Source organism: Nicotiana attenuata, unplaced genomic scaffold (genome assembly GCF_001879085.1).
Source record: "Nicotiana attenuata strain UT unplaced genomic scaffold, NIATTr2, whole genome shotgun sequence".
NCBI lineage: Eukaryota > Viridiplantae > Streptophyta > Magnoliopsida > Solanales > Solanaceae > Nicotiana > Nicotiana attenuata.
The window spans coordinates 414906-427620 of record NW_017670757.1 but is presented as its reverse complement, the minus strand read 5'-3'; the positions used below and the strand labels follow the sequence as shown (position 1 = coordinate 427620).

Genomic DNA, 12715 nt, shown 5'->3' with positions numbered 1-12715 from the left:
CACACTCTTAGGCAATTTGTTCAAAACTACAACAATTGATGAAGAGGGTGTTTTTGGATTGGCTTTTAAGTTGTGCAAATCAATTTTTAAGTTTTTTTTAGCTTTTTTCAGTATTTGGGAAAGTAAAAAAAAGTGCTTAAAATAAGTTAAAAACTGCTTAAAACAAGCCAAAAGCAATAAGCTGGACAATCCCAACTTATTGCTTTTTGGCTTAAAAGCTATTTCTGCTGAAAAGTCACTTTTTTTAAGCCAATCCAAACGGGCTCGAATTAGAAGAATTCTCTCGGTTCCCACCTCCACGGTTGCTTTCTCTTTAGAATTAATACAGATAATAATTTCTTCAAATTTCAAGTTATGTTACTTAGTAGTTTTTGGTCTTTTTTCTAATATTTTACTATGATTTATTGGCATTTTGGAGGACTTCTTTGGTGTATGGTTTTTTCCTTTACAGATCAAAATGTATGATTTTCAGGACTTTAAATTTGTTTAGCTTTTAAATTTTTATTATATAATTCAATAATGTTTTAATAATATTTATATAGTTTTAAAATAAAATTATATTCACTGATATAGGGTACACGTTACCTTAAAACCAGTTAAAAAAAATCACAAGCAATAACTGGTGACCAAGATAAATATTTCAAACAATTAGAAAAAGGGAAGAAAAGGGAAAAAGGCAACGACAAAAGCATGGGGATTAGATTGGTTTACTACAGAAAAGTGAAAAACGACGACGTGTGTGTGGAGCGGGGTTGGTAATTCCAGGCAAAGAACACAAGTATCAGATCAAAAAGGAAATAGCAAACTCACAGAGCTCGCTCAAAACAATCATGATTTCTCAGTTCTTCGTGCTTTCTCAGAGAGGCGATAGCATCGTCTTCCGTGACTGTGAGTTTTCTTTAATCTCTACGATTCACAATGTGTAATTTCATAAATATTTCAGATCTGCTTCTGGTTAAAAGAATTACAATGTGATTTTCGCTTCATCGATTCTTCCAATTCGTAGCTATGGATTGAAATTGTACTTTTTTTTACTTGATGAGCACTTGAATCAAGTTTCAGTTTGCTGATCTGGAGTATATAACTAACGAGCTTAAACTAGTTGGTCTCTCGGTTTTTCTTTTTGTGGTGAATTTCCATGGAATATTAGCTGTTCTTTTGGTTTTTAGAGTTCTGGAGTGTTACGATTTCGTTACATTTTTCTCGCTATAGGGCTTAGCGTATTATGGATTGACTGGATAATTGTGAATTTAGGTTCACGAAGTGCTATATAGTGGAGAATTTGGCAGTTTGTTAAGGAATAGGTTAATTGAAACTGAGCTTAACCAAGTGGAGTTATATTTGTCTCATTATGATATATTTTGCAAATAAAGTCCGATTAATTTCTTCGCTGTACTTTGAGCTTAAGATGTCAGGTTTCATATTTAAGTCATGTTTACTTATAGCTGGATTCTGAATATTGTCTTTGTTCGGAGTGGAGTTGGGAAGGGATCTTTTTTTTTTGGGGGGGGGGGGGGGGGGGAATAGGAAAAGAAAGGAGTTTAAATTCTCCAAAGTGCATCATCGGTGTTCGATTATGTCTTAACACTGGGTCTTCATTGTTGTGAATGTAACCAATGCCTGTTGAGCACGGTTAATGCTTTTGATGTGTTCGTTGGAAAAACTATGAAATAGTGAATTCCAGCAGTTACCTTTTTTTCCAAAGGAAAGTAAGGGCACTGAGGACAGGGAAATGGTAAAATTATGTAACTAAGTTAACTGCACATAGGCATTGGAGCTCTCGTGGCAGTTCTTTCCTTATTTTCATTTTTATTGAGATGAATGATTCTTGTGGATCATCCACCCTTGTATGACTGACCTTATTTACTTATTTTTGTTCCTGCACATAGCGATTGGAGCTCTCGTGACAGTTCTTTCCTTATTTTCATTTTTATTGAGATGAATGATTCACGTGGATCATCCACCCTTATTTTTCGGAATCACTGTCCTTATTTTCATATTTTTTGTTCCGCTGCAATATAAATGAGGCTGAATCTGATGAGTTTCCCTTAACATTTACATGAAAGCAGATCGGGGTGATGTACCAAAAGGAAGTGCAGAGGTCTTCTTCAGGAAAGTAAAGTTTTGGAAAGAAGACGGTGGAGAGGAAGCACCTCCTGTATTTGTAGGTATTCTTTTCTTGTGTAATAGAGAAATTTCCATATCCTTTGTTGAAAAGAGTTATAACAAAAATTGGAAACCAATGGCACTTACCACCACTTCTCTTCTCTGTCATTTATATCTGAAAGAATTTCCAGTTACCAGTGTGGTAGCACATTATCCATCTCACTTCATCTTAATTAATAGATGAATTTCCCTCTTAGGATTGGTTTAGGGGGAGCAGAATTTTTAAACAACTAGAGACAGTCAACTTCATTGATCAGTCTACCTATATAATATTATAGAAAGACGTTCGCATCCAAGTGTCCGTTGAGCAGTTCGGAAGTAGTAAAACGAGTGAATGAAGGTCCTCAGTAAACCATTCTAAATCCCACAGTCTAGCCCCTTAGGCTTTCCCTGACTCATAGCACCGACAAAATTCTATTATCCTTATATGGCCCTAAGCAGATCAATTTTCTTATAGTAGGAGGTTTCAAACGTCTTCTCATATTAAAATCCAAATTATTCCTCCTCATTCATTAATTGCAGTTTTTATTGGATTTGTTGATTTGTCAAGAGGATTTTTATATGCACGAGTGTGGAGTTGATCAATTCAAGGCTTCCCACATATGTCAGCTTGAAAAGATTTCAACTGACAGATAATTGGTTAAAGGGGAGCTGTCAATGACCATTTTTTTGTTTATTATGCATATTCCTTCTAAATGAAGCATTCAGTTTTGCAAATTGCTAATAGTGCTCTTTCTTTTTTCCTTGCAGAATGTGGATGGTGTGAACTACTTCCATGTAAAGGTAGTTGGTCTACTTTTTGTCGCGACATCTAGGACAAATTTGTCGCCTTCTCTTGTATTGGAGCTTCTTCAGAGGATTGCACGTGTAATCAAAGATTACCTCGGTGTTCTAAATGAAGATTCGTTGCGTAAAAATTTTGTGCTGGTGTATGAGCTTCTGGATGAAGTTATTGTAAGCCACTTGCCTTGTGCATATTGTCACGATCTTGTATTACTTTCCTCAGTTAGTCTGCGACAAATTAGACCCTCTGCCCATTTATTTGGGACAATTTGAGTTTTTAAATTTGATGCCAATGAATTCATTTTTTTTTTGTGAAAAGTGAAGCTTGAACAGTTAAGAACTACTTAATAATCTATCTAAAAAGACTTCACAAAAAAATCTTTTTATTTGCAAACAATCACTGGTTTCAAAATATCATCAAAGCACCACAATTATTGTTCTTATTAATTTAATTTTGCAAAAATTGTTGTAAAGTTCTTCATGAAGTTCACACCGTATTGTCATAGATTTTTTCTTAACCCTTTAATTATATCTACAACAATCATACATTCCTACCTAAACTCTTTAAGATATTTACATCTTATAAAGTTTGTCCTCAACTTCACCCAATATTCTATATATATTGCGACATAGAAACTCAGGCAACTATGACAACGTATGACTAGTTTCTAAAACAGTGAAAGTTATAGTTTTTCTTTAATAAATGTTTCTTTTGGGTACTATGCAGGGTTTAATTTCTTTGGCCCCATTAGGCATTTATCTCTTGAACAACCTTATCCTTAATTTTTTGATGATATCTATGAATTATTATCCACTCACAGAAAATCCTGATTTATCTGAATCATCTGTTTGAAGTAGATATTATATTCTTAAAATTTTCTTTGTATTCTCCTTTTTGTGATAGGATTTTGGTTATGTACAAACAACATCGACAGAAATCTTGAAGTCTTACATATTTAATGAGCCAATTATGGTTGATGCTGGCCGTCTGCCGCCCCTTGGTCCTGCTGCCATGTTCATGGTATTTTATGCTAACTTGGAAGTGTTGTTCTTAAAGGACCAGACCAGATATTAATTTTCTTCATTTTCATTTGATTTATAGCTGTACCTTCGTTTATGCCATTGACCTTGTTAAATGCAGCAAGGAACCAAAAGAATGCCAGGGACAGCAATTACTAAATCTGTTGTGGCAAATGAACCCGGGGGAAGAAAGAGGGAGGAAATTTTCGTGGATATAATTGAAAAAATAAGCATTACTTTCAGCTCAAGTGTGAGTTTTCTACTTTGATTCTGAAACTTCAATTGTTTTACTCTCCTGTTGCAGCAACATCATGGGATGCTAAAGCATGTTTTGATTTGCTCATTGAAGGGAAAAATACTAGGAGTAAAAGCATAGGAAAAAGTGTTGAATGGTTGAACTGAAATGTTTTCCTATGAGAAGATATTAGGATGGTTAATTCTGATTTTTGTGAATCAAGCATCTCTCAGGCACTCAAGTAGATTCTTTTTCTGTTAGTGATTATTTAAAAGGTTTAATCTCATTTGATTATAGTAAATTATTTTTTGTTAAGTACGATTCCAATAAAATATATTCTTTATACTTGTAAAATGTGTGGTTTATCTGTCCTTTTGGTATGTATTTCTTATCATTATGATGAATACAGGGGTATATATTGACTTCTGAAATTGATGGGACCATCCAAATGAAGAGCTACCTTACTGGTAATCCAGAAATTAGATTAGCTCTAAACGAGGACCTGAGCATTGGAAGGGCCGGTGGGAGATCAGTTTATGGTAATCTAATGTTCTAGTCACAAATGGACTCCTGCACTTTTTCTGCAGAATGATGATTTATCACATGCTAATTATCTTGCAATCTGAGAATTGTGTTGCTTCTGAATTGCATTTATTTCTTGTATTCCACTTCTCCATGTGGTGCATTTGGTATGATCTGAGAAGTGATGATATCACATTTTAATCTAATAGATTATGGAGGTTCGGCTGGTTCTGGAGCAGTAATACTGGATGATTGCAATTTCCATGAATCTGTGCACCTTGACAGTTTTGATGTGGACAGGACCCTGACTCTGGTGAGTGACGTTCGAGAAAGCATGTTATTGATATATTTATTATGTTCTTGTGATCGATTATTGTTTCCCTGTGAGATCTGATGCTAAATCATGCTGCTTTATTAGGTTCCACCTGATGGTGAATTCCCTGTCATGAATTACCGGATAACCCAGGAATTCAAGCCTCCCTTTCGCATTAATACTTTGATTGAGGAAGCTGGATCACTTAAGGTAGACAATGTTTACCTTCATTTGAAAAAACTAAAATTCATTGTAATAAGATGTGCTTTAGGTAGTCTGCATGTTTGTTGTGTCAAAGAATAGAGTGATAGTACACGCTTTCTGTAACTTCTTTTTTCTTTTTGTATTGTCAGTTTTACGAGTACGTAGATAACCGGGACTTCTTTTGCTCTATTAGGCTGAAGTCATCTTGAAGATCCGTGCTGAATTTCCTTCAGACATCACTGCAAATACAATCTTGGTACAAATGCCGCTGCCTACATATACAAGCAGGTAGTCTTCACTTTAACCTCTGCTCCGGAGCATCTTTATGGGCTTCACCCTTTTTTTTTGCTGGCATTTCTTTTTGTGGTATTCTCATCGTCAACTGGGCACTCTGGTACACTCTAATGTTTATGTCATTTGGAGTATTTATCATGTTGAAGGTGAACCAAAGTAACTGACCTTGTCTACCCTCACCAACTTTGTAGAGTAAGCTTTGAGTTGGAACCTGGAGCAGTTGGTCAAACAACTGATTTTAAGGAATCCAATAAGAGGCTTGAGTGGAGTTTGAAGAAGGTAATATATCTATTGTTCTCAAGCGATTCTTCTTACCTAATCTAGGAAGACTTGTTATCTAAAAGTTCTTTGAAATAATTACTGATCTTCAATTTGATACAGGTTCTTGGTGGGTCAGATCATACATTACGTGCCAAGCTAACATTTTCGCAAGAGTCACATGGTACGAAGAAGAAAGATGCCAATCTCGTTTATTATTTCAGTACCGCATCCTGCAGTTCTGTTACCAAACATCCCTTCGATACATCATGACTTGATTCTTGTAATTCTCCTATGGTCCTAATACAGGAAATATCACCAAGGAAGCTGGACCAGTGAGCATGACCTTCACAATCCCAATGTATAATCCTTCAAGGCTTCAGGTAAACAGATATCCAGTTAGATTTCTAGTCATAAGTTACAAGAAAAACGGCATCTAACCTAGGAGGAGTACTAAATTTGTTTGTTTATATACTCAACTCGAATTTTGTTTTGGTTTAGGCGAAGAGTTTCTTTTTGATATTTTTCTCTTCTCCTATGTTCTAGTAAAAGGATTACATTAAATGAAATAAATCATTGATAGTGTCTCTGGACAAGGAATTGTTAGAAGGATATCCTTTTGGACAACAGCTAACAGAGAGACAGCAGAGGTGGAGCTGCATGAAAATTTCCTCAAAGTAGTTGTTTCATCAATTTAGCTTACCTCATCTCTTCAGCAGAGGTGTGATATCCATTTTGAAGGAATTGAAGATTTGGTGAGAATGCACGGGAGAAAATATTATTGATATTATTCTCATATGTTAAACATGATACAGTGAGCCCTATATTTATATATACATAACATGTCCTACTCCTAATACATATGGGATTAGGGTTATTTACTACTATTTACATAACTATTCTAACACTCCCCCTCAAGCTGGTGCATATAAATTATATGTACCGAGCTTGTTACATATGTAGTTAATACGAGGACCAGTGAGGGACTTGGTGAAAATATCTGCAAGCTGATCATTCGACTCCACAAACTTTGTAGCAATATCTCCCGAGAGTATCTTTTCCCTAACAAAGTGACAGTCAATCTCAATGTGTTTAGTTCTCTCATGGAACACTGGATTTGATGCAATATGAATAGCAGCTTGATTATCACACACAAGTCCCATCTGACTAATCTCGCCAATTTTAACTCCTTGAGCAATTGTTTGATCCAAATTAGCTCACATGTCGCCATAGCCATAGCTCGATATTCTGCTTCTGCACTAGATCGAGCAATCACATTCTGTTTCTTGCTCTTCTAAGATACTAAATTTCCTCCTACTAAGACACAATATCTAGAAGTAGAACGTCTATCAGAAGGTGATCCTGCCCAATCAGCATCTAAGAATCCAACGATCTGCTCATGGCCTCAATCCTCAAACAATAAACCTTTGCCTGGAGCTGATTTTATATACCGAAGAATGTGAACAACTGTATCGCAATGACTATCACACGGAGAATCCATAAACTGACTCACAACACTCATAGGAAAGGAAATGACAGGTCTTGTCACTGTAAGGTAATTTAATTTACCAACCAACCGCCTATATCTTGCAGGATTGCTAAGAGGCTCCCCCTGTCCTGGCAGAAGTTTAGAATTCGGATCCATCGGAGTGTCAACAGGTCTACAACCTGTTGTTCCTGTCTCCTCAAGAATATCTAAGGCATACTTCCGTTGTGAGATCACAATACCTGAGCTAGACTGATCGACCTCAATACCCAGAAAATACTTTAGTTTGCCCAGATCCTTAGTCTGAAAATGTTGAAAGAGATGTTGCTTCAATTTAGTAATACCATCCTGGTCATTGCCGGTAATAACAATGTCGTCAACATAGGCCACCAGATAAATACAGACTCGAAGCAGAATGCCGATAGAATACAGAGTGATCAGCTTCACTCCGAGTCATGTCAAATTCCTAGATAACTGTGCTGAACTTACCAAACCAGGCTCGAGGAGACTGCTTTAGACCATAAAGTGACCGGCGCAAGCGACATACAAGGCCACGAGACTCCCCCTGAGCAACAAACCCAGGTGGTTGCTCCATATAAACTTCATCCTCAAGGTCACCATGTAAAAAAGCATTCTTAATGTCCAGCTGATAGAGGGGCCAATGGCGAACAGCAGCCATGGATAGAAAAGGCGGACTGATGCTATCTTAGCCACGGGAGAGAAGGTATCATTGTAATCGAGCCCAAATATCTGAGTATATCCCTTGGCAATATGACGAGCCTTAAGACGATCAACCTTACCATCCGGACCAACCTTGACTACATACACCCAATGACAACCAACAGTAGATTTACCTGAAGGAAGAGGGACGAGCTCTCAAGTACCACTCGTATGTAAAGCAGACATCTCGTCAATCATAGCCTATCGCCATCCCGGACGAAACAATGCTTCACCTGTAGACTTAGGGATGGAAACAGAGGACAAAGAAGATAGAAAAGCATAATAGGGTGATGACAAACGATGATAACTTAAATCGACATAATGGGGATTAGGATTAAGGGTGGTCCGTATACCTTTCCGAAGTGCAATTGGTGTACTAGGAAGAGACAAGTCCGCAGTAGGAGCAGGGTCAAGTGCAGGACGTGAATCAGCTGGGCCTGATGCTGGGTGCGGACGACGATGATATGTCAAGAGTGGTGTTCCTATGGCGGGGAGTCTAGGAGGAGCCACACTAGACTCCCCAACGGTTGGAATGGGTAAGACTTCTGTGGCGGAAGGTGAAGGAGGAGCTATAGTAGACTCCTTAAAGGTCGGTATAGGTAAGACCTCAGATATATCAAGGTGGTCAGAATGGTCAGAAGAGGTAAAAAAAGGTTTAGACTAAAAAAATATGACGTTAGATGACATAAAGTACCTACGAAGATCAGGTGAGTAACAACGATATCCCTTCTGAACACGAGAATAACCAAGGAAGACACACTTGAGAGCACGAAGCTAACTTATCTTTCCCAGGGGCTAAGTTATGAACGAAACAAGTGCTCCCAAAAGCACGAGGGGGAACAGAGTATAAGGGTGACTGGGGAAACAATACTGCATACGGAATCTGATTCTGGATGGGAGATGAAGGCATCCGATTAACCAAATAACAAGCTGTGAGAACTGCATCGCCCCAAAAACGCAACGGAACATGAGATTCAATGAGAAGTGTGCGAGCAGTCTCAATGATGTGCCTATTCTTTCTCTCTGCAACCCCATTTTGCTGAGGGTTATAAGGACAAGAGGTCTGATGAATAATTCCTTGAGAAGTCATAAACTGCTGAAATTGAGAGGATAAATATTCTAAGGCATTATCACTGCGAAAAGTGCGAATAGAAACACCAAATTGATTTTTAATTTCAGCACAAAAATTCTGGAATATAGAAAACAACTCAGAACGATCTTTCATTAAGAAAATCCAAGTACATCTTGAATGATCATCAATGAAACTAACAAAATAACGAAATCCCAAGGTTGAACTGACTCTACTAGGACCCCATATATCAGAATGAACTAAAGAAAAAACAGACTCTGCATGACTCTCAAGACTACGAGGAAAGGAGGCTCGGGTATGTTTCCCGAGCTGACATGACTCACACTCTAATGTAGATAAACTAGACAAACTAGGCACCATCTTCTGAAGCTTGGATAAGCTTGGATGTCCTAAATGTCTGTGAATGAGGTCCGGAGGATCTGTAACTAGACATGCCTTGGAGGAATTGAGTGAGTTAAGGTAGTAAAGGCCTTCTGATTCAAGTCCTGTTCCAATCGTCTGTCCCGTACTGCGGTCCTGCATAATAAAAGAATCATAAATAAAATATATACCACAATGGAGGGCACGAGTCAGACGACTAACAGATGCAAGATTAAAAGGACAGCCATGGACATAAAGAACGGAATCTAGATTGACAGAGGGTAGGGGATTCGCTTGTCCAACTCCTTTTGCTTTGGTTTGAGACCCATTGGCTAAAGTAACAGTGGGAAGAGACTGTGAATACGCAATATTTGACAAAAGTGATTTATTACCAGAGATATGATCAGAAGCGGCTGAGTCCACAACCCATTGTTCAAGAGGACTAGACTGGGAAACACAAGCAAAAGAATTACCAGCAACAGAAGTATCAGTCTGAGCAACAGAGGCTACTTGTGGAGATGTCTGCTTACTTGTTCGATACCGAAGGAACTCATTATACTCCCTTTCAGATAAAGAAAATCCCTAGTTACCTGTAGTCTCGGTCTGAGCAACATAAGCATTTTTGGGTGGGCGACCATGTAAAGAATAGCACACGTCACGAGTGTGTCCAAGTTTATGACAATAAGAGCACTTGGGTCTAGATCTTCCAAAACGACCTCCTCCTCGTCTATTCTCATAGTATGAGATGCCCGATTGTCCACTGTCTGTGATGCGAGAACAGATGAGTCAAGTTTCTGTGATGAGATCACGGGGTGACTTGGTGCTGCAGCAAGGCGAAGTAATCGAGAGAATAATTCATCAACTGTGGGGACAGTTGGACTAGCCAAAACCTGATCGCGTACTGAGTCAAGATCATTAGGAAGCCCAGCAAGTGTATGAACTAGAAACATCTTTTGTCGCTGCTCTTGCTGCTTTTCAACACTAGCAGAAACTGGCATCAACTTCTCAAATTCCTCCATGACTGCCTGTACTTGTCCCAAGTAAGTAGACATATCTAATTCATGTTTCTTTAAATTTGTCATCCGCGATATCACATCATAGAAACGAGATATGTCATTAGTGTATAAAGTGCGAGCCTTTTCCCAAACCAAATAACATGTCTGGAATGGACGAAATAAGGGCATCAACTTGGAATCAATAGATCGCCATAGAATACTGCATAATTGAGCATCGATCTTCTCCCAAAGTGCTTTGGCCTTTTCATCTCCTTTACTAGACTTCGTGATTTGATGATCTTGAACACCTTGACCTTTACACCACAACTCGACAGACGAAGCCCAAGCTAAGTAGTTTGAACTTCCAATTAAAGGTTCTGAGGTAATCATAACACCGGAACTGCCAGAACCCGGGTTTTTAGACCCGAAAGCATCGACTCCCAAAGACATCGTTGGATTGAAGTGAGGTCTATAAAATTATCACCAAATAACAGAAAGAATCAATTGAAAACTCGCTGAAACAGAAGAAGGAAACACTGTTTTTGCCGGAAAATTACTGTAGCTGCTGGAAAAAGTCAGTGTAGTCACCGGAAAAACTCAAAGTGGTCGGAATCAAACGAAAAAGGTATGGATATAGTCGGAATTACTAGGCGATCCGACTGTCTAACTAGAAGTTTTTCAAAATATGGCCGGAACAGTGCTCACGCGCCGGCGCGTGGGTCAGATCTCGCCGGAAAATTTCTTCCTTTTCCGGCGCGTGAGGGCGCGTGTACGTGCGTTTTCCGGTGGGGTTTACTTGGGGTTTGGTCGCCGGAGCCTGAGGAGTCTTGTGGTGGTGTTGTTTTTTTGCACACACCAACAAAAATTGATGTGATTGCGGGCAGCCTTCTAAGTCGCCGGAAAATTGCACGGCGACGAGGTCTTTCTTCCCGGAAGTCGCTGGAAGGATGCACATCAATAGGTTTCTCACTAAAGCTCTGATACCATGTGAGACTGCACGGGAGAAAATATAATTGATATTATTCTCATATGTTAAACATGATACAATGAGTCCTATATATATATATATATACATAACATGTCCTACTCCTAATACATATGGAATTAGGGTTATTTACTACTATTTACGTAACTATTCTAACAAGCTAGAGAGATGAATGAGGTAGCCACATTAAACAAGGTTTGTTCGAGAGAGAGGCCGTGATAGAGATCGTTTGTCAGGTTTTACTTTGTGATAATTAAGGTTGGAAAGCTTGTCTAAGGGGAAGAGAATGATTCGGGATAGGGAACGAGGGACATATGTTCAATAACTTCATTTGTCAGGCTGCCCTCTGTGATAATTAAGGTTGGAAGGCTTGTCTAAAGGGGAAGATAATGTTTTGGGATAGGGAGTGAGGAACATATCTTCAATAACTAATGTAATGTGTTGAACAGCATGTCGGCCAATGTCATCTAACTCAAACCGATATAAAAACCAAACTTTTAGATGTTTCCAGACATGAGGCAGATAGCCCTACACAAGAAATAAAAACAAATAAATAAATGGTGCATATTATCTCTTCTCCACAAGTGATGGATTGGGGTCTGTTAATTTTTTATACATTTCTAACCTGATATCTGGATGTTTGTTGCAGGTAAAATATTTACAAATCGCGAAGAAGTCAAAAGCATATAATCCTTATCGGTGGGTGAGATATGTGACTCAGGCCAATTCCTATGTTGCTCGTATATGATGGCTATCTAGGCCTTTTCTAGCATTATTCCCTTGGTTCTTCCTTCTCTCTTGCTTTTTCACATCTTCCAAAACCTTTTTTTGTCCATTCAGTTGAGGTGATCTTGAGTTCTATATAGTCTTTGCTAACTCTGTTTTTGGGATTTCAAATGTTTGTACTAGATTGTCTAGATAATGATTCCAAAGGAAAACAAAAGACGTGTTCTCTCGTGATTCTCTATTTGAAACATTGTGCAATTAGTGGAAAATTTTGCTGATGTGACCCTTTTCTGCCGAAAGACTACTCTTTTTCCTCTAGTGGGGTGGGGTGGGGTGGGGTGGGTGTGTGGCGGGGTGCTTTTGGAATTTAAGTCTGTCGATGTAGTGGATGGTGGATTGAGACAGAAATAGTAGTATTCTTGGGTACCTTGTAACGAAGTGGTATTAAATGAATTATGGAGATCGTGTCTGGCATAGAAAGTTGATGAATATTATTACTTGCAGTAATCAGTAATTGATGGTATTGCTTATTTAATAGTTAGTCAATGGCTATCATGG

At 38.4% G+C, this 12715-nt stretch overlaps 1 protein-coding gene across 1 annotated transcript; it reads left to right on the top strand.

Moving 5' to 3' along the window:
* Nucleotides 1-685: 685 nt before the first annotated feature.
* Nucleotides 686-12442, top strand: LOC109243053 (AP-4 complex subunit mu). Its single transcript, XM_019409945.1, has 13 exons — nt 686-888; nt 2070-2164; nt 2917-3120; nt 3854-3970; nt 4091-4219; nt 4614-4743; nt 4936-5039; nt 5145-5249; nt 5437-5531; nt 5729-5816; nt 5919-5979; nt 6105-6178; nt 12081-12442. The coding sequence occupies exons 1-13, from the start codon at nt 831-833 to the stop codon at nt 12177-12179; spliced, it is 1359 nt and encodes a 452-aa protein (XP_019265490.1). The 5' UTR covers nt 686-830; the 3' UTR covers nt 12180-12442.
* Nucleotides 12443-12715: the final 273 nt, after the last annotated feature.